This window comes from Nomascus leucogenys, chromosome 4 (genome assembly GCF_006542625.1).
Source record: "Nomascus leucogenys isolate Asia chromosome 4, Asia_NLE_v1, whole genome shotgun sequence".
NCBI classification, from domain to species: Eukaryota; Metazoa; Chordata; class Mammalia; order Primates; family Hylobatidae; genus Nomascus; species Nomascus leucogenys.
Window position 1 is genome coordinate 24,333,805 of NC_044384.1, and position 27,123 is coordinate 24,360,927.

The following is a 27,123-nucleotide window of genomic DNA, read 5'->3' on the forward strand; positions in this document are numbered from 1 at the left end:
CTTTGTGATAGCTTCTTAGACTGCCTTTCTTTTGGGTTTTTGTTTTGTTTTAATTGTCTCAGCTTAGCAGATGCTGTTTGCTTTATTGCGTTGGTTTAAGTACTAACAATCAGTTGGGAGGTGGTGAAAGTAAAAAATTAACCTTATATGTTTGTTTTCCCTTTTAGCAGAGTCTCCTTGGAGGTGACATGGATATGGGCAACCCAGGAACCCTTTCGCCCACCAAACCTGGTTCCCAGTACTATCAGTATTCTAGCAATAATCCCCGAAGGAGGCCTCTTCACAGTAGTGCCATGGGTAAGGTATTCCTTTGTTTGAATGCCTGAGGGATGATTATGCCTTTTTCTTTTTTTCTTTCTTTCTTTCTTTAAAATATCGCCCCCCCATCCTACCTCCCACCCCAAGAAAACCATAAAATTTGGCTCAGTTGTCAGCCTGGAGACTTCCCCCCTAGTACACTGAGTAGGTACGTTAACAACTTATGGTAGCAGAACTTTTTTGGTGTCTGCTTATTTCTAGTTTTCTCTTGGCTGCACCCATAAGGAAGCTATTAAAAGATCAAAGTAGCAAAAAGCAAAATATCTTCATTTTTATGAACAAAGCAGAATTTGATTTCTGCTGGAATCAAATGTGATCATGGTAACTACAGTTTGCTAAGGTAATGATTTGAGGAAATGTGGTATCATCTAGAATTTTTTGTGGTTTAATCTATCTTGGTTAGGAAAATGGGCATTTGGGAGCTGACAGCATCTTCATTTTCTTTCAGAGGTACAGACAAAGAAAGTTCGAAAAGTTCCTCCAGGTTTGCCATCTTCAGTAAGTACTGCTTGTTTCTGCTTTGTATATTGCTTATTTTGTTCTGTTTTGTATTGATGGGAAGGAGATAGAAGTAAATGAGTTTCCATGCACCCAGAGCAGCACGTTTATCTAGAAGGTGGATGAGGTAGAAATGACCTGCACATCCAGCCACCTGACCCACATTGGAGTGATTAATTGCACATCCTGGAAGACTGGGTGGTTATGTTGATATTCAGCAGGTTAAGCTCTAAAGAGAGCCTTGAAAAGGTGCCTGAAGTTTGCGGAGTTTTACCTGTACAGGGCTTTCAAGAGAATGAGTATTAGTTTCATGTGTTGGTTAAATTCTTTGTCAGTATTATGATGATTTATGGATTTGCATGCGAAAGGAGATTTGTGGAGAGGATTTAGGAAAAATTTACATGGGTTTCAGCCCAGAGTGCAGGAAGAATGTCTCTATTTTCTGGAGAGGCTGCTGAATAAAGGCTGCAAAGGTAGCTGCATCAGTAGCCATTTGTGTCTTTACTACCAGGTGACAACTAGAAGAAGTCAGCTGTAACGAAGAGCATTCTGGGTCTTTTTAATAGCTGGAGCTCTATGCAGAAGTTGCTAATATCCCCCACCCGCCCCCAGGTCCCTAGCACAGCAAAAGTTGGATGTGATCACAACTCAATACCTGATATCATATTTTGAATTCTTACTTTCCTATATAATTGTATTTAATTTTGTTTAGGACTAGTCCATTTCTAGTAATTTTCTCCTCATATAAAATGAAAACATAGTTTCCTCCCTTCTTTCTTTGTTTCTTTATCCTTCCTCCTTTTTTTCATTCTTCCTTCCTGTGATACAGTTTTGATTTAATTCTATAGAGTACTAGCATTCTTTGAAAAGAATGCTAATGAGCCTTATTGTGTTTTTATACTTTAATATAAAATCATATTTAGATTTCTTAAAGTATATTACCAATCAATGCTTTCATATTAGTTTCATTTCATTTTTAATGTATTAGAAGAATAATAGGTCTTGCAAATGTGCTAAGATTAGATTAACCCAAACACCTGTGTATTTGACTTGATTTCAGTTCAGCTCATCCAAACAATTATTAAATGAATATATCAGAATAAGTCTTATCAGGAAAAAGAGTAAATTTTGTATGCTGATTATGATAGAGTTGGTGATGTTGAAGAAGCATCACAAAATTATTCATAAATATAGAAAAATATTGTGTAAATAAGATTGCCAATGGTGTATAGTCACTTTCAACTGTCAATAAGTCACTTAAAATTGTACTCAGTTGTTTATTCTTTGAATTTCCGTGTTGTATTGAAATTGACTAATATGCCCAAAGGATTTTATAAGCATATTTTAAGCTTGAAGTTAGGGGTGGATTTAATGTTGATGAAACTTTAGCTTTTAATAGGTTTTATGACAACTTCAAATGATATAGTCCTAACAGCTGTTTACATTTTAAACATGCCTGAACTTAATATGGACAATATTAAATGCATTTAGTGGACCTTTGAATGTTCTGAAACAATGGAATAACTGTCCTATAAAAGCCATAAAAAACTTAAAGCTATCCTACCCTCCTTATGCTTCATATTAAAATTAACTTGTTTTATCCAATGCTAAGATTAGGCAGAAATCTAGACAATTTCTAAGGAGTGCATTGGTGTGGCATTGGATGGTATGTATATTCTTAATCATTGTCAACACCAATTTTCGTAATTTGTTGTAAATTTTTAAGTATTTCCCTATAGCTAACTGGCCCCTTTAGAAAATTTTACTGTTACAGTGTTTTGTTTGCTGTTAAGACAATTTAGGTGTTGCTGCTATGTTGTGATACATTCAGAGATATAAAAATAATTTTCCTTTCTTTCCCAATAAACAAAACTTGGGAATTAGGAATTTAGTTTTATTCTATTTAATTTTAGGTTTTTAGTGGTCAGTTTAGGATTTGCTCTTCTTCGAAGATTTATCTTGACTAAATGTTTTCATGGTCCTTATGAAACATTTTGATGAATAGCCTTTTTTCTGAAATACAAGGAGGAAGAAAATACAATTAAAAATGAAATTTTTATCGCTATTTTTTGAGCAAGAAGAACAAGTTTAGGTAATTTTATAATTTAATCATCCATTTACTCATTACCTAAAAAAATCTCAGCTCTATTTTCATAGCAATTTAACTTAGTTTATGTAAGCTTTGTTGTAAATATCAATTGCTTATTACTTACAACAAGGTCCACATGGCTTACCACCACACAAAATATTTATCTTAACTTGATTCCAAAAAAGATCTGCAGTAGACACGGTCACACTTTTCTCACAGCAGATCTGTATTTCTATATTTTTAGACCTCTGCCATGCTTTTTTTAAAGCTCAAATAAAATTATGACTATTTGATAAGAGATACTTTTAAATTTGTTTCAGTATGTATGAGTATTTGTATAACAGATACTAAAAGATTGGAGATAATAAAAGGTTTCCTTTGGAGTGATTATGACTACATAAAGACACTTATATGTTTTCTTTGATACATATTTACCATGACAAATAGTAATAAATCTGTCACAATCTGTTGTGGCAACTCACTTTCCCCCCCAATTTTGAAATGGGCCCTCTCTTTCCCTTATGATAAAAGGAAGAAAACTTAAACGGTGACGCTGCATCATCAGGTATTATTTGTGACACGCCTGTGGTACAGAGACTGGACTTCTTCTGCCGCCATTAGTCTGGGTCTTCCTCCCAGGCAATCAGGAGAGAGAGGGGATTGCCTAGCCCTGTTTTGAAAACACTGCAGCATCTGTGGGAGAGAGAAAGCATAGGCCTGGCCCGACATCATGCCATGGATCTGGCAGGATCCACGAATTTTTTGTGTGCTGCATCTAGAGACCTCACGTCACTGTGGAAGTATGACACGATGGTGGGATAACAGAAGACCCACCAGGCAGGGTCTACAGAACAAGCACAGTGTGTGGGGGGGAAGCCTGTCCCTCTAGTGCACATAGACCAGTACTTGCTAAGGTGATTTTTTTTTTAAAGCAAGCCTGTGTGAAAGACAGCTATCTAATTGCCCACGAGAGCTCTGCTTATTACCGCAGTACATTTTTATCTTCTCGGTTCATATTTTAGTATGTTGCTCTTTTTAGTGACGTCCCAATTTCTCGTAGCCCTCGTTTTTTGCGAAGACCTTAGTAATAAAGCGTTGTCTTTTGTTGATGTCAGAATTTATTTTGCATGTCTAAGCTCTTGAATCTACATGAGAACATCTTGTTTTGCTAGATTTCTACATTTTGGTTTTCTATTTCAAACCATATTTCATCTTAAACTCAGTATTTCGTAACTTTACTGCTCATTTCAACAAATTTGTTTTATATAACCTAATAATCATACACAATGAATCATGAATTCATACACAGAAAAGTGTACTATAGTAAATTAAAGTTTTGGAAAAAAATGATTCATGATTCTTAACAGAAATTAACATGAAAGTACTAAAATCTAGAAAGTAGCAAAAAATTTTATATTGTGCTGTTTTGAGATACTTTCATCAAACACAGAAACAAAACAAAGGCATTCTCTTTTGGAAACTTTATTCTGCCCATCAACATGTAAACATATAAAACTTTCATCTTAGAACTTGAAATATTTCAAAATTATATACATTTTATCAGAAACTGTTAACAACTACAAACTTTCTACTTCAAACTTTGGTGGAATTTGTCTCCACTTGTAATCCGATTTGAATCTTTAATGATGGTCTCACCATGACCCCAGTTGGAATCTCTTGAACATCAGATTTTTCTGAAAATAGGATATTTTATCCTTAGAAATAGTTTATGACCTCTCATCTCCAGTGATCTTTCCTAAAACTGTACTTCTCAGTAAAGTCTTTTTTCTACGGTAAATTACAGAGGGGTTTTGTGTGTGTGTTTTGTTTTAAAACTCAGGAGGACCTGGCAAACTTTAAGTGGTCAGAGATAATTTGGGACACATGGATCCTAAGATAAACAATTTCTACTACTATAAAGATTCTAAAATAAGGTTTGGACACTTCAAGAATATTTGTGACATAAGTTAATCAATAGGTGGGTTTGAAAAATAAAAACAGTGTGTATTCGATATTAGGTTCACCAATTTTCATAAGGAAATAATTCTTAAATAAAGTGAAATATTTAAGTATGGATTAGAGTTTCCTTTACAGAAGCAATTATTAGGGGTATCAAGAAAAAATGAGTAATGCTAATGGCTTTAAATGTCCTATGTATTTTGTGTTATATAAAAACTTTCCTATTTGAAGATTTCAAACATGATGTTGAATCCATATCTGGAGCTGTTTAGGGAAAACCCCTTTTTTCTCAGGTGCTTGAAGAAATCACAAACAATTTAAAAGAGATATTGGTAAATTGTTTTTTCCTTATTAGTGGGCTGGAAATTATATATGATTTAAAAAATCAGTACTGAACTCAGAAATACATAATTTCCTACATCACTTTTGAAATTGATCATAGGGAAATCAGAACGATGCTTTTTCATGTCAACAAATTTTAAAAAGTAATAATACGATTTTCTTTAAGATGAAAGTTTTATTGAAATATAATACCAATCACAAGTGAACTAAATATCAGCCATCTGGGCTCTATACTTTTTAGGAAAGTCTAGAAGTAGCCGATTGTGTGATAAGACATGAAAGGAGGAACCTCTTCAAGGTTCATCCCTGCAGAGATAGATACTTTGTGAAGAAGTATAACTGTAAGTGTTTAAAATATTAAGATAGCTCTCAGTATTCACTTTTAAACTTAGTGTGCCCATTCTCTAATTAAAGATATTGAAATATGAGGTTTAGATATTAAAATTGTGCTTATTAATTAATGTTTAGGCAAGAAGGAGGTTAAGAGTGGCACAATTAAGTCATCTCAAATAGGACAAAACTATTCACAAAATTTACACGGCATATATAAGATGACAATGGGGAACAGTGAAAGCTGAGAAAATATTCATGACAGTGAAAATATTTTTGTATGTGTGCAGTTAATGCTGAATTTACTAAACCAAAGACTTCTAGTTCAGCATGTGCGTTTTTTTTTTTCGTGAAAACCAATCTTATCTTCTCTATTGCACATTGAGACTATAGAGTTTATGATTTTTATGAATTGCTGGTATATGAAAAAATATAGGAGAATCTTTATATTTGTTTTCATTGGAGGCTGTTATTACATTAAAAATTTTTCAGAAAGCACACAAGAGGCTTGCACATACTCAACATATATACCATTAGGCATTCTAATATCCCAGAATTTTGCTCAAGGATTTCTGAATTTTTGTTTGGAATTTTGGAATAATGAGCTCCTTCATCCACTATCCTCCTTTTCTCTGCCTTGAAGCCCAATCCTGCACCCTTTAAGAAAGAAGGCTTCTGGCGTGCATATTTTAGATAGAAAGAGAGAAGAAATATAAAGGAGAAGACAAGCATGAAGGTTAACTGTGGATGAAAGGTTTGTGTATTTTTGAGCTATTCCTGCTTTATCTTTACAAACAAAAAGATTATATGCCCCAAATACTCAAACAAAACACCACCAGTTCATTCCTTCCACCAGAAAGAAGCCTTCCTAGCCAGCAGCACCCCATTTTTCTACTCAGTGATCTCTTCTAAGGAGTGGTGCCTGATGTGTCTTCCTACTCTCCAACGTGTTTTTATTTTTAATCAAGTATTCAAAATACTATTTTGCATGCTAAGATTTATCAGGACTTTCGTTACGATGTTAGCAGCTGGAATAATAGCATTTAGTGTAAAACTGGACTTGTTGAGAAAAGAGAAGTATATTTCTGGGAACTGCTATTTTGAACTTTATCATTTTCACTGAAGAGTATATTTTGGTGTGAAGTTTTGGACTCGAGAGTGGTTTAAATTACTGAGAAGTGTAGGAAACCACTGCAGGGCTGCTTTACCCAGAGAGAATTATAACAGGGCTTGCACGTATTTTGAAAATAAAACCTTTTTCTATGGCATCCCGCTTAACTGTGAATTTATATTTACGAAATAATGTAGATAAATGCCTTGATAATTTGGTTGAATACCATTTTTTTAACTTTTAAAATTTAATTGATTGAAATAGTTTTATTTGCTAACATAGCAAAATGTTCTCCTTTTTTCCAGATCACTGACAATTTCTGCATTTTCTATGTTTTCTTGGTTTTGAATAATTCTAAAGGTTTTCATTGAAAGTAATGAACCAGGAATTGGAGGCTAAATAAGATTCTCTTAGAAGATGTGGCAGTAATCCTAAAAGAATAAGGAGTCTCTTCAAGAATTGGCAAAGTTGTGTTTTCTTAAGGCAAAATCCATACTTGTCAGGCTGTTGACAGACACTTGCTTTGTCTTGGCTTTTGTTTGATTTTTTACATAAATTGCACTGGATTATTAAACTGAACATAAAATTGCACCTCAAAGCAATAGCACAGGATTTTCAGCCTTGATCAATTTCGACTATCCCAGGATGTGTGTGTGCACGCGTGTGTATGTGCACCCATGTGTATGAGTGTGCTTCTTTTAAAGGAATAGGAGCTTTTATAAAATGTGGTGCAAAACTTGTAGTTTTAAATGCTTAATTATTTTATCTGGAAACATCAGCATGTGAGTGATTCTTTTTTAAGTTGCAGCTGCTGCATAGGTGTAGAGCTATTTGAGGAGTTTGATGCTTTACTTGAGCATATACTCCCTCTTCAGAGAAATTAAGGTAGTGCAGAAGTTTCTGCATTTTGTAAAATTTCAAGGTTGAAAATAAAGATGCTTTATGATTTGGTGAGATGGATAGATTTCACTTCTGAAAGAATGTGCAAGTTGTTTTTTGAAAGAAACATTTTAAGAATTCTACTTAAGTGGTTTAGTGACACCGACTGTTGTCTCTTGTCTGACTTTGTCATCTGAGGAATTAATCATAAATAAGCCACTAGGGATGAAACTTGATATATAAGTGCTTACTTCCAGAGTAATAAGAAGAGGAACTGTGTGTGTGTTAAATTTCACTAAATTTATTTTGATTATTCCATAGAGCAGGAAATAGGAACATTCCATAGTGAAGCTCTCTTCATAGCAAACTGTAAAGAAAATTTCTCAGTGTGTTGCCATATGTTGGCAGTGATTAAAGGGCATTTCCTTTGTGAAACATGGAGCCATATTAGAAAGACTTATATTTTCTCATAAAAATGACCTTTGCAAGTACATTTAATCATGAAAACTGGTGTCATTCATCACACACACATACAAAAAGTGTCACTGTTACCACTTGCTGTTACCATTAGGGATTTTAGGAAAATGCTACTTTGGAACAATTATTTTGATGGCATCTGAGAAAGAATACCTAAGTGTCTACAGGAGCCTCCTCCCTCCACAGCTCATATCATTCTAAATATGCCTCCTGAATTATGCTTATAATAATATTGTAATGGCTTTCATTCTACCGATTGGCACAGTATATCATTATATCATTAGCTGCTATGAGAAAGCAGTTTCAAGTAGGTGGCAGATTCTTAGCATTAATGTTTTCAAGTAACCCTGTTTGGAGAATTGGGTTGTTTCACAGGTGCTCAGGTACATTAACACAGTACAATAATATTTTCTGGCTTGCTTTTTATGAAACGAACTTGAAGTACAAAATAATTTAATAGTAAGTGGAGTATAAAAACTGGGGCCTAGCTTAAGAAAGTTTAATAACTCAAGACGTTAAAGGATGAGAAAAAAATTGTCTAAGGCGGCAGCAGTGTTTACCTCATTTTGCATTACTACTAAAGCTGAGATTTATTAAGAGAATGTTTATGGCCTGATGATTTAGACTTGTTGAGTTAGTTTAAATTTTTTAAACCATTTGGTCAAGTAGAAAAGCACATTTCTGTATCTGTTGTACTATTTGAAAGTATTGTTACATAAAATAAATTCGAAATCCTGCCATTTAATACTCAGGCATATGATTCAGGAGTGAAATTGAATTGCCAGAACCTTGGAGTCCCTCATGTAGTATCTTAATATGAGTTTTATTTTTAGAGATATATAAGACATTGGCACATATAATCTGTGGCTTAATTGATAACAGCAAAGAAAATGGAATTAAACATATTTATTATGAACAGATATAGTTGGGATTACAAAATTCAAACTGCAGTCAGTAATTATTTTACAAATAAATGCTATTTCATTTTCCCTTTAGTAAATATATCAGTAACTTCACCCAATATTGATGTAAGTGAAACCCGACAGTAACAACCTGGGGGGGCCCAGGTAGAAGGGGAAAAAAGCATGTTCATTTATTCATTCATTCCTTTCTCCATTTATACTTATTCAAAGAGTATTTTTCATTGCAGCTAAAAACTAGACACACCATGTAACATGGAACATGTCTTTTTCTTCTATGTATTCTTATTTAAATCGTGGAGCTTTTCAACTGAGATTCTTCACGTTTAATGAAATTTGCAGTCTTGTGTCACTTGCATCACAATTTGTAGGAATAATCTTAGCATTTTAAAGAGTGTACCATGTAGCCTTTTGAGAAAGTCATGCATTTAAGCAATAAAATAACCCACAAAGTGTAACACATGGACTTTTGTCCCTTAAACTGATTGACCTTACTCACTTGTGATCACCTTGACGAGGGTGAGGGATATGTTTTAGATACATCTTTTTTTGTCTTATAGAAACCAGACTCACTGCTTTTCTTACGTGTATTACTCTGAAATATATTTCCAGTGAATGAATATAGTAGTAAAAGTGGTGTAGCAGGGTAGAAAAAACACTGCACTAGACATAAAAAGACCTTTCTAATTTAACGTCTGACAGCCTCTACTTACTCACCCAGTGGCCTTGGTTAGGTCACAAACCTGTTTCTGTGTCTACAAAGCAGGTATAAATAGTGCCTGCATAATAAGGTGGTGTCAACATACTAATAACAAACCTTTATCAAATTACTTATTCCATGCCAGAGTACTTATTCCATGTACTTATTCCATGTTCTAAGTGGTACACTATTGCATCATTTGCATCTATTAAATCATTTATTCCTGTAAAAATCCTATGAGATGGGTACTACTGTTTATTCAAGAGACTTAAAAATGAGACACAGAGAGGTGAAGAAACATGTCTGCGGTCACACATAGTAAGTGGCAGAGCTGGGAGTGAGACCTGGGCAGCCTGTCTCTAAAGTTTCTCTGTTCTTAACCATGATGCTGTCTATGCTGCCTATAGCGTTTCAGACACTGTAGACCAAAAAGCTCTCTACAGAAAGGTTGCCGTTAAGTTAGCAAGTATTTGACTGTCTACAATAAATTGATATTCAGAAGTTTCATTTCACTGTAGAATGATCGTCAGTATCTCTGTATAGTCATGTCCTATAACTTTTGCCCAAGCAAATCAGTATGCCAGGCAGTCCAGGAGAGCATTTGTATAAACAAAGATAGTATAATATAGTGGTTAGAGTATGAAATCTGATCAACTGGGTTTTTAGGGGGCTATGTCACTTCCTAGCTACACAGTTAATTGTAAAATAAGTACTCATTGGGGTTTGAGTGCGTTTATGTAATATCCTTGAATGTTACATACTACTGTTACACATAATAAAAAGCAGTGTCACGCTATTATCAGTAACAAGGTAACTACCTTTCTTTTGGCATTTGAGAAACACATCTAACATGGCAGCCTACTTAGGAGTAGTTAGCAATAGAATAGAAAGTAAGACCAGGGTCTTCACTATGTGCAAAATAATTTTACCTAACAGAGGTCACTTGCTTTTTCTGAAATTATGTAATATTGCTTTTTTTTTTTTTTTTTTTGAGATGGGGTCTTGCTCTGTCACCTAGGCTAGAGTACAGTGGTGCAATCATAGTTCACTGCAGCCTCAAACTCCCAGGCTCAAGCAGTCCTCCCACCTCAGGCTCCTGAGTAGCTGGGTACACAGGTTCACACCACCACACCCAGCTAATTTTTTTTTTTTTTTGGTAGAGACAGGGTCTCCCTGTGTTGCCCAGGCTCTGCAAACCCATCTCTATCAAACCAAGACATGTAGTCAGCCCTTTTAATCATTAGACCTAGTGGTCTGCAAAGTTTGTGTTAGAAATATTTTCTCTATCTTCTCTCTTTTGAACTGGTACATCGGCTATGATGCCCGGAGCTGCTTATAATGTGGTTCCGTTGGCCAATAATTTGTTTATGCCTAAATCAGCCTTGCCTCTAAGTGATAAGGAGATACATGCTTTTTCTCAGGCCGGGAACGGGTCTGCCTGAGTGATGCACAGCCCCTTTGTGGGGCTGGCTATCCCCCCGCAAAACTGAAGGCTAGGCCTAAGGTATTAACTTTGCCTGGCAAGATGAAGATGTGTGGACTAGGTAGACCTGTGTGGCAGTCTGTTTCTTTTATAAAGTAAACAGAGTTCAGTTTGTTTAGGACTGCTTAGGTAGATTTCTAACACTAAGCAGGAATATTTGTACAGATGTTTTAAGGTAAAGTCAAAGAATGGCTGGATTCTAGCCTTTGATGCATTATAATGTATCTTTTCTCAATGCCCCTGTTGAATTCACAAAAGAAAAGGTATTTTTGATCATCAGCCATGAGAAACTTAAAACACTTTTTTTAAATATATATAAAGGCTGATTTAGTTAACTCTTCTTGCATTTAAAGAAAAAAACATCTGCTGAAAGTAGGGAGGGGAGGTGTGAGCGGAAGCGTGGTCTCCACATTCCACAATGAATGTCTTTTCCCAGCCAATTTTAATTTGCAGAAAAACCAGGCACCGAGTTAGATTCCTCGGGAAAGGTCCCTGTTGGCTGGTGAGCCCTGAACTTCTTCCGTGTACCCCCTGAACAGGGACTGATGCTTCAGTTCACAGAGATAATTTTTCTCTGGAAAGCCGATAGATCCGATTTAGCCACCCCTCATTCGTAGTCGTTGCCACCTTGTGGATTACAAAGGATATTGGTTTTCATCAAACTTCCATTTCGATTTGGCTTTTTATGGCAAGTACACGTTGGCAGTGGATTGCCGTGTTCCTCACCAAAAGGATCCTGGTTTGTTCAGCAACACCTCACTTCTCCACTCACAGTTCATTTATGATTCTGATGAGAGTGTTTTTTCAGGAAACACACATTTCACTTTTTGACCTAGGAGCATCTGTTAGAATTTTTTTTTTAATACTACTTTGGCATTCTGAAAGTGTTAATGTCTTTCATATCTGTTTAATGCTATTTAGGGATATTTATGATCACCTCTTGGTTACTCAGGGTAAAGTGTGTCGCAATTTTTTTTAAACAGACAGGAAAGCATTCACATGAGGAAACAGATTGCTTTAAACATGTGCTTCCTGTGACAGTAAAAAGAACAAATTAGATTTAACACTGTGTAATGAATGCATAAATGTGTACATTTAAGCTTTTAAAAGCTTTATGTTCAGTTCTGGTCACAACAAAAATTGAGTCACCTGTAAAAATTAAAGATGCCTGGGGTACTCTCAGACTTTTGAAATGCCCAGCAATTGCAGTCCTCACCTGACGATGCCTCGTTGGAATTATAAAAAGCATGATCTATTAGTGCTGGAGAGAACTAGAACATTACCAGGCACATTCAGAGGTTAAACCAGGTTAGAGTCAGATTCCGTACATTTAGCACACAAATCAGAATTTGTTGGGGCGGGGGGAGAATACTTCACTCTCATCTTCCTCCCCAGGAATCCATGAAAAAATCAATTTTTGGAAACCCCATGTATTCCTCTGTCTTTCATGAAAGAAAAAGAAGGAAACCTGATGTTTACTTACTAGCATTTACTACAATTTAATTATATAAGAAAATGACTCTTTTTCTTATGTAATTCAGTTTGTGCTTTGTATGCTGGCAGGGAGTGAATAGAATCTGAGTTAATATTTCCAGTTAGACTAGAATGTGGAATTGGAGGGCCTGAATCCTCTCCCTGGAAGAAGAGGCACTCATGGCCATTTCTGTCTGAGCCTGCGGATAGTGCCTGTCCGTCCCCTGTGCTTTCAAAGCTAAAGATTTGTGGCACGCTTGCCATCTCTCTGGCCAAGGAGGGCCAGGACAGAGTCCCTCGGGGGAGGGCACATAGTTTGAGGACATCTGACTCTCTTATATCACATACTGAGGTACTAATATCAAAACAGACTGCTTGTCGTCGCACGGTGGGGCAGTGCTTTTTTTGGCTGCCGTGGTCGAAATGAAATGGGCAAGCTGTAGTCCGCTTGGCATCAGAATGGGCTAAGGGAAGCAGGGAAATCAGAGTCAGACTGTGAATGCAAGTCACAGCCAATGGTTAACTTCCTTTTTGTGTGTCACTTGGCAGCAGCGAGACTGATGGTGATTTTTTTTTTAACATGGGTGAGAGTTCAGTGCCCTAGGAAGAGCCGTAGACGCTGTTATTGTGCTTCCTCATACAGTTGACTTGTGTTGATTTCTTGAGGCCAGTACAGCTGTTCCAAGAGTCAGCTCCAGGAGCTTTGTGCATACGTACATGGCCATCGGACGTCGGATGAAAAAGGTAAACAGATGAGAGGTGATCCATACAAAATCTCACCGCTGATCACTAGGCAGTCATAGGGGAATCAGGTTCTGGCATAAGGCAATAATACCAAAGAATAATATATAGTGCACTTGAAGGGATACTCCCTTGTATACAGACACCCAAAGATATTTTTAAATTATCACCACTCCACACCCCTCATCTCACATACAAGATTCAAATCAATTTTGGACTGTCTGGAAAATGTAGGACTAAAATAGCCAGATTGAATTCAGATAAAATTACCTTCTGCTTTTTTAGGAGGTTGTTGCTTTTTGGTTAGCCACATTATTTTCTTTGAAGATTCATTTGGAAGAGAGTTTGGTAGAATTTCTAGCCTCTCAAGATTTTCCTCCCATTTCTCTGTTTGCAAAGAGCTGTTCCCCAAAGGCAGAAAGAGCGAGTTGCCATCTTGAGCGAATTTTTTGTTTAGTGAACACCAAATGGTCTCAAAGTTACCCTAAATTTTCATTATATCTGGTTGCTTTCAAATACTATTTATTCCCCTCAAAACTCCTAACCATTTATGTAAGAGATCAGTAGATGACCAACTTCTGACAACCCAAAAGCAGGGAAGGAAGCTTAGAAATAGAATACCATTTGTCTGGTAATTAGAGTGTATCTCTTAAAGAGTTCGAGAGAATTCTGATTAACCTTTCTGTTCCCACATTCTCACATAAAATTAGCACACCTTTTAAATTATTATCTAGTATTTAAACACATATTTTTGAGTCTTCTTAATGCAACAGGTTCTGGAGACACTAAAAGTGTGTTATAGTTTTCTAAAAAACTTCATTTTTCTTACATTTTAAATGTTCTGTTTGTGCAAAATTTCGAGAATCACCATAAGGGCTTCTTTGCATTTTTAATTTAGTAACTAACATATGAATAAATTTGCATATTAATTAGTTGCAGATTAAATCATGCATACATAATTGCCTCCTTACTGTGTTTAATGTTTGTCAAAATCTCCAGCCTGGTTTGATGGATGTCGTATGAAAGATTACAATTTGATGTACCCTTGGAAGTATTTACACCAATAATGCAAGATTCTTAATAGCAGAATTTTCCAGTTATATACAGTTACTAATAAACATGTAAGATAGGTACATGTCCCTTTGACTAAAATTTTTTTTCTTTGCACCAAATCATTTACTATTCATAATCATTAATGCATCTCCTAATTATACAGCATATGTCTGTTAACCCTTTCATTGCTGGCCTTCAAATGATAGCTTCTTTCTTTTTCTTGCCCCCTAAAGAAAGCAAAATTGCTTGATAATATTCCGAAATTACTCGATTGCCTTTTATTTATTTCTCTCCTAGTATATGGACACACCTCATTTGCCATTTGTTTTAACATACAATATATAATTATATGATCATTTTGTATTTTCTAGTTAAAGATCATAAAATGACCCACGTGCACATGGTTTGTAGCTGATGGGCTTTTGCCTTTCTTTTACCAATGCTGAAAAAAATTGAAATATTTCAGATACTTCATATAAATAGTAAAAAAAATGTATACACAAATATATTCTGTATTTAGGAGGGTAATTGTAGGATAAGTAAAAGTATTTAAATTGTATTTAATTTCATTTTGAATATTGAAATGCATTTAATGTATCATGATCAAACATAGGATGGAAATGTGATTTTTTTATTAGAACTGAGATCTCAAATAGAAATTGACAAGAAAGTAGATGCTCTTGATTTTACATAATTTTAAAATGCCAATAAATGTTTTCTCAAATTTCTTAAGGTATTTAATTTTTTAAGTTTTATCTTACTCATACAAAAAGTAGACCAACTGGCTTTTTTTTTCCTTTTTACTATTTTGATGTCTAAGCTGCTTATCACACTGTATTACCCTGCATTAATGAGTATTCCTACTGTGCAAAATTCTATCAAAAATGATGGTGTGAATGTCATTTTTAATTGGAAGTTTATACAGTCAAATTTATAGTACACAACAAAAAATATGTATGTAGTTCTGCTCCAAGCCTTTTTTTAGGCTTTTGATCTTTTTAGTTTAAGTATACATTTTTATTAATCTAAGTGTCATTTGAAAATCTACACAAATATGACCGCATTTTTTATTAATACCATTGTATTATGGAAGAGAGGGAAACTAAGGCATAGAGTAATTATAATGTCTGTAAACTGTAAGAAGAACAAATACAGGAATGACCAAGAATAGATTTTCAGCGGTCTTTTTTTAGACATGAAAACTTGCTGACCAGTTCTGTATGTTTCACAGAAGTCACAATGTATGATTTTTGTCTTCTTTATTTTTGAATGCCTGCATTTATATGCCTAGTAAAAAGACAAAGGTTAAAATGAGTTGAAAGCATAAACAGCTGATTTCCCTTCTTTGATTCTTTCATAGGAGAAATAATGTCTCCTGGTCACCTACCTCAGGAGCATTTATTTTCTTATCACAGGACACAATGAACTATTTATTGATTTAGCAAAACATTCTTTTACAACACGCAATATTACATTAAATTATTTAGCAATGTGAAAAATGAAATGAAAGCTGCAAAACTTATAAAAGGAAGCAAACAGTCAGACCTGAAACATATTTATCCACAGCCATTGTGCCTAGGTAATTCAGGGCATATGGTATGTAAATGATATTTGGAGATCCTTGCCAAATCTACACACGACGGGATAAATTAAGGACAGGTTTCCCTGGGTGTGAGTCCCATGATTGTGGCCGGCACACTTCCTGCTTGAATATGTGTGTTCTTTTCTTGTCTTTCAGTAAGAGCGTCACAGAGCATTCAGTGGCCAAATCTGGTCCTCAGCTGACTTCTAAGACATTATTTGCAATTCCCAAGAATTGATTTTATGATTAAATTTAAAACATAGTACCAATTTGCCAAACTTTCCCTTTGCTCTCACATTTGAAAAGTAAGATCTGAATAATTTGTCAGGATATGTTTGGATATTAAGCCATTTAAATGGGTATCTTTGACATTAGAAATTGAGTGCCTCTGAGCTCCTTAGTCACTGAAGAAAGGTGTTACTGAGTAGTGACTTTTCTCTAAGCTAGGATTAAGATGTTTCCTAGAACAGACTATGAATTGTTTTGAACGACTGATAATTTTGGTTCCAGGTTGGCCCAGTAATAATTTATTAATTCAACTTGACAACCCAAATTACTGGTATCACTTATTTTATTTTTGAATTATTATTTTGAAGCATATACTCTCATTTCTAGAAAGGTGAAGGCACTGACTCCTATTTAGAATAAATTTTAAGTAGGTAAGAGGTTATGCTATTTTCTTTTTTTTTTTTAAGGAATGTCTTTTCTAAGCTGGGGGTCTTAGCTCAGAGTTTTTAATGCTTTAAATTAAGGTTCATTTTTATCTTGGAATCATGCTATTGGAGATTATGATTTGAAACTATGGCAGAATTTTTTCTCCTATAATTTATTGGACTATACCTAAAGAGTGCATTTACTGTGAACACTGAATTATAAATACAAGACTTACATGTTATTTATAAAAGTTATTTCGGGGTATTTTAAGACATGCAGAGTATGGCTTAGGATGTTTTATTGTTTTTACTATTAAGAATAATGCTTTTACTAAATAAAACTGAGTTTCTTTTATAAAAGATAATGCTCTTAATATTATGGTTTTATTTGAATTAGCAGTTTAGTCTGTGTCCCTACCTTCCATTTCATTTATGGAATGCAAATAACACACTAGTTACTGCATAGAAAATGAAATTAGGCTGAGTCCTTGTTCATTGCTGTGTAAATTGGGTAAAAATCAGAGAAAAAAAATACCCTTGAGATCAATATAAATCAATACTACTTGACACAGATCCAGCTAAAAATTCATGAAAGGGGTCGTAGTTCTGGAGGAGTTTATATAATTATCATGTAGCCTATAGTTTGTGAACTCAGGGCAAAGTTCTGAGCTGGTTGTTCTGGGACCATTCCTTGGTTCATTGAAACTACTTTGCACAGCTGTGCTTCAAACTGAACAACAGAGAGCAAAAACAATATTCACTATAAAATAAACCTCATCCTGCCTTTCAACTTCACTGTGAACTTGCAGTCTTGAAAACAACAAAAGGGATAATCGCAATTGAGATTACAGAATCCAGATTAGATGTAATACACAATAGGGTGTTATGGCCCAATTTTACTTACATGGGGCAAGTGGAAGTGCTGTGAATGCCAACATGTTAAGCATCATAGCCACTTATTAAGATGTTAGCTTTAAATGTCAGTCATTGGACCCCATTTGAAATGAAGCACCTGCATTTTATTGAAAGAAATTAAGGTATATTGGGGAATGCGGAGGTGATTTGAGGGTTTTTTTTGTTTTTCTGTTTTGTTTTGTTTTTTCTGGTGGGAGAAAGTGCCATAGACAATAGAGATAAAATATCTCAAGTATTAAAAGTCTATTTTTATACACTATATAATTCAAAATGACTGAGCAGTTTTGAAATTTTGTAGAAAGAAAGGAATATAAGGAGAATAAGAAATGATATTTGCATCTTTACAGACAACTCTGTATAGCACATTTAAGATTCTGGCAATTTCCTTACAAGTATCTGAAAACTAGGAATTATGAAGGAAACCCAGACAGATACTTAACTATAGCATTGCTACCAGGTGTCTCTTTGATATCAATGAGTTAGGAAACCTTAAGAAAAAAAGATTAAAACATCCAGAATGATAACTTATTTTAGTATATACTTTCAGACAAAATACTTCTTTGTTAAGAATGTTGAAAGGTTTTATTTAATTGTTCACATATATTTAGTAAATTTTTGGTAGACTTGACCGGTTAGGCTTGTTTCATAAAAGATATGGGCTTCTGCGTATTTAGATCTTAAGTTTATTTCAAATTAGCCTTTATAAAACTTTAGTGCATTTCTCTTAGAATTCTAGTCAACAAAATTATATTCATCAAGTATATACATCACAGAAGTAACTGGTGATACAGAGTATAATTCCTACCATATTGTCAAATGGAGTCTATATCTCCTCAAAGGGAAAGAAACCCTGACGTGAGTCAGAAGTTCTGGGTATACTCACTTGGCACTGAATCAGCTTAAAGTTCGAGGTTGAAAAATTCACAAATATTTATAGCACACCTACTAAGTGCCAAGCCTCCTGGAAGGTGGACAGCAATGGCCAATGTTTCTGCCATTGGGAAGATTTGCACCAAAGTGTGTATGGCCACAAGTAGTTGTACAAATCAGGGTTCATTTTGTAATGCTTTATAAGGGTCTGGTACCACCGATTCTCCTTGCAGACTAATAAACACAGAGCTTATATGACTCTTAAAAATACAGTGACAGCAAGTGCATCCTTAATTATGTAATCATGTAGTCCATGATAACAGTGTAATATATGATACAGAGATGGAATCAGCCACCTGGCTTACTGTAATTGTTGTTGAGGTCCTTTGTTATAAACATATATTTCTGTTAACAATGCAACAAAATAATTTTTTAAGCTGTTTTTTTTCTGTAGTGCCTCAAATTTAGATAAACGGAATGTGTTGGAAAGGACAACAAATAAAAAGTTAAATATGTGGAAATGACATGGAAAGCACCTGTTTCTTCCCTTTGTTTTCTTCCACGTCATCAGGAAATAATATTTAACCATAGAATATGGTGTCCCTCTAAGAAAATGTTTATAATTGAATGTTCAAAGTAGAATATAGATTAACTAAGTAAAGGTGACTTGCCAAAAAAAATTAAAGAACACGTGAAACAAACAGAAGTCTGCATCACACCTAATAAGTGGCATAACAGTATCACCTCTCAAAAGTGACAATAGATGTGTCCATCTTTATGCCTTTAGCATGTTGTTGGCATTATTGGTTATTATATTGAGAGAGTAGCCACGCTATACAAGAGAAAGGAAGGTAAATTAGATCCCTCACGCCCCCTTCTTCTGTGAATTGTATATGTTTTTGAATACACTCTCTGCCAGGATAGCAAATAAAATTTGGTTCATCCCTGATCTTCAGCAGATTATAATCTAGGTAAAGGACAGACCAGGTTCATGAAATCAAAAATAATAATTAGGACATTTGGAAACTAGGGCAACAGCTCCTCATATTATGTGCACGTTTTATCAGTGTAAAGTAGATATAGCTCTGTTGAAAATTGTTGTCTAGTAATATGCTCATTTTCCCATTTCATGAAGACTTATTCTCAAATGGAAGTTACAGCTGGCTATCGTGTTTTTCTGACAAACTCTCTTCTCTGTGGACATGATGATTTCTGTTGTTGTGGAAAGGAAGGAAATAAATCTCTTTTTGTTCCTCATTCACTCAATGAGCAAAATGTGATTGAGCTCCTATTGTGTGCAGATTATATTGTTGGAGCACAGGACAAAGAAAGCTAAATTATCATCTTTGTTTAGAAATTTAAGATATTTGGGAGCAGCAAGGTAGATGCCTAGTTTACTTAACAAGGCATTGAACTTTGCTGGAGAATCCTATATTCTAGAATATAGTCCTTATCTGGAAGTGACTACAGAACCTGATTCTGGATCACAGAGGGCTGCAGATCTGGCATGATTAAGACAGTGGCCACAGATACTCCACTGAGCTTCTGTCTAGCAGCTTCTGTCTGTCCCTTCCCTGAAAATCTCAGGGACCATGTGGAGTTTTGCTTGGTCAACTGGAGAAACAACTTTTGATTGTTTTTATGTTTTTCAGAGATTGATTTGCCAGAGATATTACATTATAACAAAAACATAAACACAGAATTTAGGGATTGGAACAAAGGTTATATGGTCACAATTTAACACATAGTTATTTGAAAATTATTGGTTTGTAAGGAAACAGATTTAGACAAAGCTAGAACTTATGCAGGTAAGTTACAAAACTAGAACTTAGGCAGTTGCTCACGTCTGTAATCCCAGCACTTTGGGAGGCCGAGGCAGGCGGATCAGGAGGTCAGTAGTTCGAGACCATCCTGGCCAACATGGTGAAACCCTGTCTCTACTAAAAATATAAAAATTAGCCAGGCGTGATAGTGGCGCACGCTGGTAATCCCAGCTACTCAGGAGGCTGAGGCAAGAGAATTGCTTGAACCCGGGAGGCAGAGGTGGCATGAGCCAAGATCACACCACTGCACTCCAGCCTGGTGACAGAGTGAGACTCCGTCTCAAAAAAAAAAAAAAAAAAGAAAATGTAATGGACACAATACATTTAGATTTTTAATAAAGTAGACGTATGTTTATTGCAGAACATATGAGCAGTTGATTAGTTAAAGATATCCAACATGCCAGGCACGGTGACTCACACCTGTAATCCCAGCACTTTGGGAGGCCTAGGCAGGCAGATCACGAGTTCAAGAGATCAAGACCATCCTGGCCAACATAGTGAAACCCCATCTCTACTGAAATTACAAAAACTATCTGGGCATGGTGGCACACACCCATAGTCCTAGCTACTTCAGAGGCTGAGGCAGGAGAATTGCTTGAACACAGGAGGCAGAGGTTGCAGTGAGCCGAGATCGCGCCACTGCACTCCAGCCTGGCAACAGAGTGAGACTCCATCTTAAAAAAAAAAAAAAAAAAAAAATACAACATTGCTGGCAAGTTTGAAGGTCACAGCCCATGTACAAAATTGGTATATCTCGAGGAACTCTTGTCTTTATCATATGTTCTGTACCATTTCCTTGCACACAACACAGTTACTATATGATGGTACTAAGTAGATAGAGGTCCAGATCCCATAAAGAACATGGCATTCAGTTCCTGAACAGATGTTAGAGAACACGCCCCACTCAGCAGTAAAGGATATCTTCAACTGGAGGGAAGGGTGAGAGTTGACCTGTTTGTCCTTTTGACTCATATTTAGAAATGCTAAAGTTGTTTTATGTTCAGAATGCATTTGATAATCATGCCTGAAAAGGTCAAAGTGCTGACATTGTTGAAAACAAATACCCCTGTCAAACAAACAGAGACAATTTTCATGTCTTTGGTTGGTAAGCACCATAATTTGGCGTTTGGCACTGCTGTCAGTAAAGCTAGTTGATGACTTTTACATCAATTTTTGGCCCAACCATAAATGAAGGAAATAAGACCAATACTGCCACAGTACTTTTTCTCACTCATCACCCATATCTGATTCAGCTGGGTTAATGTTAAAAGCCAAAATTTATCAATATCAATTTTTTTCCCAAATCATTCCTATTTTAGTACTGTTTATGCTCAATAAAAGCTTATGAATTTCTTTCACTGTTATTTAATGAAAACCCAGAATTTTTAAAAATTGCACGTTATCTCTTTAAAAAAAGTCTTTTAGATTGCTCTTGGGATTTACTGTAAGCTCTTGTCTTTTAATAGAAGATGATGCAAAACTTGTCTCACCTGTTCCTTCCTGGTCGTGTCTGTGTTTATGTGTGGGGTAGGTATATAAGTGCTTTTGATTAACAGAATGAAGAGAGTGCTTATTTTGAAAACTCAGTAGTTAAAATTCAAGTTTATTTTGAGTTAACACCACATTTAGATTAGGAATGGACCAATGACCTGCTTAAGCTTTAGGCTATTGATTGGTCTTGAGGGAACTTAGATCTGCTAAACAGGAACTTGAAAAGGCACTTCAATGATGGATGTACGTTGGATGCTCTCACTGTATGGTCATTCACTTGCATTTTAAAATTTATGTTTTGTTTTTCCTTTATACCTACTCTTTTGATTCCGTTTGTCAGAGGTGGCCATTAAAGTATTTGACAATTGTTTGTTCTCTGCCTAGCAAGTTGTCCTATTGCTCCATGATGTGAAACAACAAAGTTAATCAACAGTTAGAAACCTCAGGAAATTGCTAGAATCTTCACCCCCAAAGAGGGTTAATAAACCCTAGATAATTAGTTCATTTAGAGTGAAAATCATTTTCATTGTGATAATCACATTTCCCCTCTGATTATCGAGCAATGCATTGGGAAGGCTGATATTTATTCACAAATTTTTTAAAATTGAGAACATCCTGTGCTGAGATTCCAGTCAGCTTCATAAATCCATTTTTTGTTAAAAGTTTCTCAACTGTCATCCTTCATCCAGACAAATAAACATAACCAGGATTTCCCCTCTAACTTTTTGGGAATTCATTTACACGTGTACCAATTTGACGGAAAAAAACAATTGTCCTCGAATTTCATTTGACTCAGGTGATTGTGGTAAGCTCGCTAACCGGCTTCATCTAGGAAGTGCAGCAATCTGAGTCAACTTCCTCCATCTCTGTTTTTACATTGTCCAGTGTGATGCTTCCTCATTGTACCAAAATAGAAATGGTTTGTTTTTGTATCAAACTTGGAGACTGGCTATGGATTACACTGGGTTAGGATAAGGGTTTGTTATTTTTTTTTTTTTTTAGAGAACATTCCACTTACCCAAGGGAAAAAGATTGACGGCCTGGGGGAAAATAAGAGGCATAATGAAGTCTTTTCTCCTTAAATAAAAATCACATCTAGTCTTCAGATGTGTCAATTGCACTATCTTTGTCTAATTTCATGTAATATTTGAGAGATTTAGTAGTAAATTTATGACTTTTGCAGTTACTTTGCAAAAAATTGAGGAAGGAAGAAGTGAATTTCACTTTGAGTCACATGTGTAGGTTCCAGTGTAATTAAACCTAAAAATCTACATATTCTGGTCTTGCTGCTTGGTATTGCAGTTTACCATATCACATAATGCTATTAGCTACATTTTACCTTGTTTGCAGGGTGATGCCGTTTTGTATCTCTGGTTTGTTGAATTTCGTAGAAGATGTTATGTTCATGTAGATAATGGCATATTCATTGAATTCTTTACCTCAGACATGTGAAAATATGTGGAAAAGTGGGGAAATTAATCTGATCAGATTTCACTGTATACTGAAATTTGAGAATCTGGTTTTTGCCTCTATTTTGCATGCTGCTATGTCTCCAAACCATATATGTCTGTGTGAGTTTTTATAATGCCACATAAAGCAAAATGAGAAGTCTCTTCTTTCTTCTAAAGGGAAATAGTGCCACAGAAAGGTAGAAGTCAAATATTTACTTATGGATCAAAAATCTAGTTAAAAAACAACCCATTGCTTACCTTAGTAATCAATGTGAATTACTTTGTAATCAATATGAATACAAGCTATCTGACCAGTCACTCAGAAAATAAATATTTGATCATGTGATAAACCATTTGAATGTCTACATATGAACCCAGGCCATATAAAAATAACCAATTCAAGATAACATAGGAAGTCACTAATAAAGACACAAATAAAATTAGATTTCACAGTTTATGCTGATATTTTGATACTTCTCTGTGATAAAAGCATCTTCCAAACTAAATGTGTCCATATTTGAACCATGTAAATAGTTAAAAGTATTTTACCTGAGAATATCTAAATGATGCCAAGAAAATAAGTTCATGCTACTAAGATTGAGATGATTTGTGCTTTATCTGACTTCCTAGTGTAATATGGATTTACTTCAGATAAGTATATTTTCTACTTATCCGATAAGAATGTTTATCTGAGATAAATATTTTCTCCAGATATGTGTGTATATTGAAAAAAAATTTAAAATAATTAGGATCCCAATTGAAAAAGTAAAAATCTTAATTGCTTAATAAGAAAACAGTTATTTCGTAGTCTTAACATTTCAATACAAAGAAATATGGGAATATACATGTAAGAGGTTTGTTGGTATTCATTATTAAATTGCAAGGCTGTCGCAAGTTATTGTCATCAGAATAAATTCTGTGTGTGTGTGTGTGTGTGTGTGTGTGTGTGTGTGTGTCTGTCTGCGTCCTCCTGTTAATAATTAGATCTCTTATGAAGCTGTACTCATACCTATTAGGGATTTTTGTCATTGCAGTGTAAGTTGAATATGAAACATTAATCCTTTGTTGTGTCTAAGCTATCACCATTTATTACAATTTTTTATAACATTCCATATATATGCATCTACTAACTAAACATCAGCCTTAATTTAGCTTATGAATTAAATTTTTTGTTAAGGGTGACTCCTACTGGAGAGCAAAAAATACCAATTAGTTTAGCTTCTAAATAAACTATACTCCTTTTTTCAATGGACAAGGGTAACCTCCTATTCCTTGGCTTCTCAACATTTACTATTCCTCTAAGTTTAAAGATGAGAACATAGATTTGAGTACTAACACATCAGCAGAAATTATATTTTTAAGTAGATAGATAATTCTCAGGCCAGTCGTGTTGGGTGCTCCAAAAAGATTTGTGATTGAATATCTTTGCTCCGTTGGGAAGAGTTTAGCATGGTGCTGTATTTTTATAATTCTTTTTTCCATTTTAGCAGACTTCTGTTACCTAAGTCTATTTTAGATGGAGATTTTTTTTTTTTGCTGCTGCTCTTTAAGGCACTCTTGCGTAGAGGAAACAGCAGAGGAGACACAAGGAAATGCACTCTCCTTTATAACATGCTGCTGATTCTCTGAACTAGGTGTCCTCTCATTTAAGCCTAAAAAGAAGCTGTGTATTAACTGGATGAAGGAACTAACACTCAAAGCTGATACAGCTTGGCCAGAGTCCCATTGCTGGGGAGCAGCAAGGTTACTCATCAAGATGTGTCTGACCCTCAAGTTTAAGCGCTCTGATTTAATAACTTTGCTCACACCCTGATTCCAGTGTCTTAGTAGATTTTGATCTATAAAATGTCATCTAAGGATCTTTGAGCCTTAATTCTTTTGTCTTTAAAGTGGGAATGATAATACCTGTCACAGAGTACTAGTTATGGAGATTAAATAAGTGAAGGCAATTATTGTATGTTCTTTAAATTGTGTATCACTGTACTGTGCATGTATTAAGTGTTGTTTTATTAGCAAGTATCTTTTCGATGGGTAGATGTTTACCTGAGGTGGTTATTTAATTTATAGGCTGGCTTGTTCACACTATGTTATGTAATCATTGTATATTAATGAATATCACTATTTTCCTTAGGGTGTGATGTTTAGCTAATTCAGCCATGCCAGGCAAAAGAGATCAGCATTGTAGAAATAAGCAATGTCTTATACTGAAAAAAAAAAAAAGACAACGACAACAAAACAACAACAAAAAAAACAACTTTCGGTGTTCAGTGACTTAAACAGAAACATGGAGTTGTTCAAGTTCTACCAAGTTATATTCGGGAGGAGAAAAATGGGAATTCCTTCCATATGACGATTCTTCATTCATTCATTTATTCAGCTTCTATTTGTTGAGTTGCCTGCCTTACACTGCAATCTGCAGGGCAGTTTGTGTGTGTGTAGGTGTTCATTAGGTTTATTTGCACTTTGCAGTAACCATGTAATATTATCATTATTCAGAAAGGTAGAATCTACTCTAATGAGCTCTGTGGTCGGGTGGATAGTTCAGCTCTTTACCCTGTAATAGTTTGTTATCTAACTGTTTAATGTATGTATGATTGCCTTCACAATTAAAGCATTATTCTTTAGTCATATTTTCTCTCTTCAGCCATGTGGTCAAATTCAAGGGCAGGAAGAAAATTGACATGTCTCTGAACCCTGTGCATGTCCCCAAATGGAGCTTAACCCAAAGTTGGGAATCACTAAATAATTGTTCATGAAATGGTTGAATATAGCTCTTCATTCAAGTGATGTAGATTCTGAATATTTACTTGTTCTTTAATGCACTTATTCATTTGGCAAGTTTTTATTGAACATCTACCTTGTAGGTAATACTAGGCCAATGCGTTGGGGATTTTAGGTCAAATATTTCCCAGTTTCTTATAACAAATGTAGGTGTGTGTTGTCAATTCTGCCTCACCTCAGATATATCTGTCAAAGACTTTTTGGAAAATTACAAAAGAACTGTAAACTTTAGATTCTAGAAGAAAATAATAATCATGTGGGTTTCATTTAAGTGGTCAACACTTCTAGACAGTTTTGCTGATAAGAATTTTTTTCCCCAAAAGTGGCAGAAAAAACAACTGGGTTCATTGCCTACCCCCAGTGTCCTCAATAGTGCTTTGTCTAAGCACCAGAGAGGGATGGTAGTTTTCTGTATAGTGCGGCTAACCATCATTCCCCATCATTTCAGTGATAACAAGGCTGGGAATGGGGGGTGGGGGTGGTACCAAGTAGGTAACCAAGTTACCTACTGCTGGTTAGGTAACTTGTCCAGTTATACACTACTGTGAAAACTGTGTCTGTGAAACAAGCAGTAGACCAGTTCAGGGTCCTGTAAAAATTGGCTGCTTAAGATTAAGACTTCTTTAAAATTATTCTGAAACACATGGATTTATGCATATAGCTTCAGTTCTTATACTTCTGTTCTAACTCCCCACGCATCACACTAAAAATTTATCATGGATGATATTTCTGTCACAAAGAAAACTTCAAAGGCTGAGATCGCAGAAATGTCTCAGTTGACAAGCCACTGACTTGAGTTCTGTGATTGAAATGTACTCCAAGGTCAGCAAACCAAAACCAAACATCACTGGATGATAATACGTTCAGTGTCTCACTGGCTATAATTCATAGATCACCTTTCAAAGCAGTATATCTTTATTAATCATTGTAAATTTGTGCTTTTGAAATCTTAGACTCATTTCCATTAGGCAATGAAGCCCAGAAGCTTAATGTTCTAGTCTCATTTTAATTTTTTCAGTCTCGTGCTGAATTGTCAGGGTTTAAAAATCGATTTCACCTCATCAGATTAAAAATATTTATTTATGCACATGTTAACAATATATTAAAAGAAATGAGAGCTTCAATTTTAAAAATAGGAATTGTAGCTCATTAAGCCATGACAATTTTGTTTATATTTACATAAT

General features: G+C 35.2%; 1 protein-coding gene across 36 annotated transcripts in view; it reads left to right on the forward strand.

Moving 5' to 3' along the window:
* TCF4 (transcription factor 4) overlaps positions 1-27,123 on the forward strand; it is a 366,421-nt gene that overhangs the window by 238,660 nt on the left and 100,638 nt on the right. For 22 of the 36 annotated variants that reach the window (XM_030810368.1, XM_030810386.1, XM_030810379.1 and 19 more), the window contains 2 exons: positions 168-297; positions 767-816. In XM_030810368.1, the coding sequence (XP_030666228.1) occupies positions 168-297; positions 767-816 (180 nt within the window). Of the gene's footprint in view, positions 1-167; positions 298-766; positions 817-25,931 lie in introns of those variants that run through there. The other 14 variants (XM_030810377.1, XM_030810380.1, XM_030810371.1 and 11 more) reach the window with 2 other exon arrangements.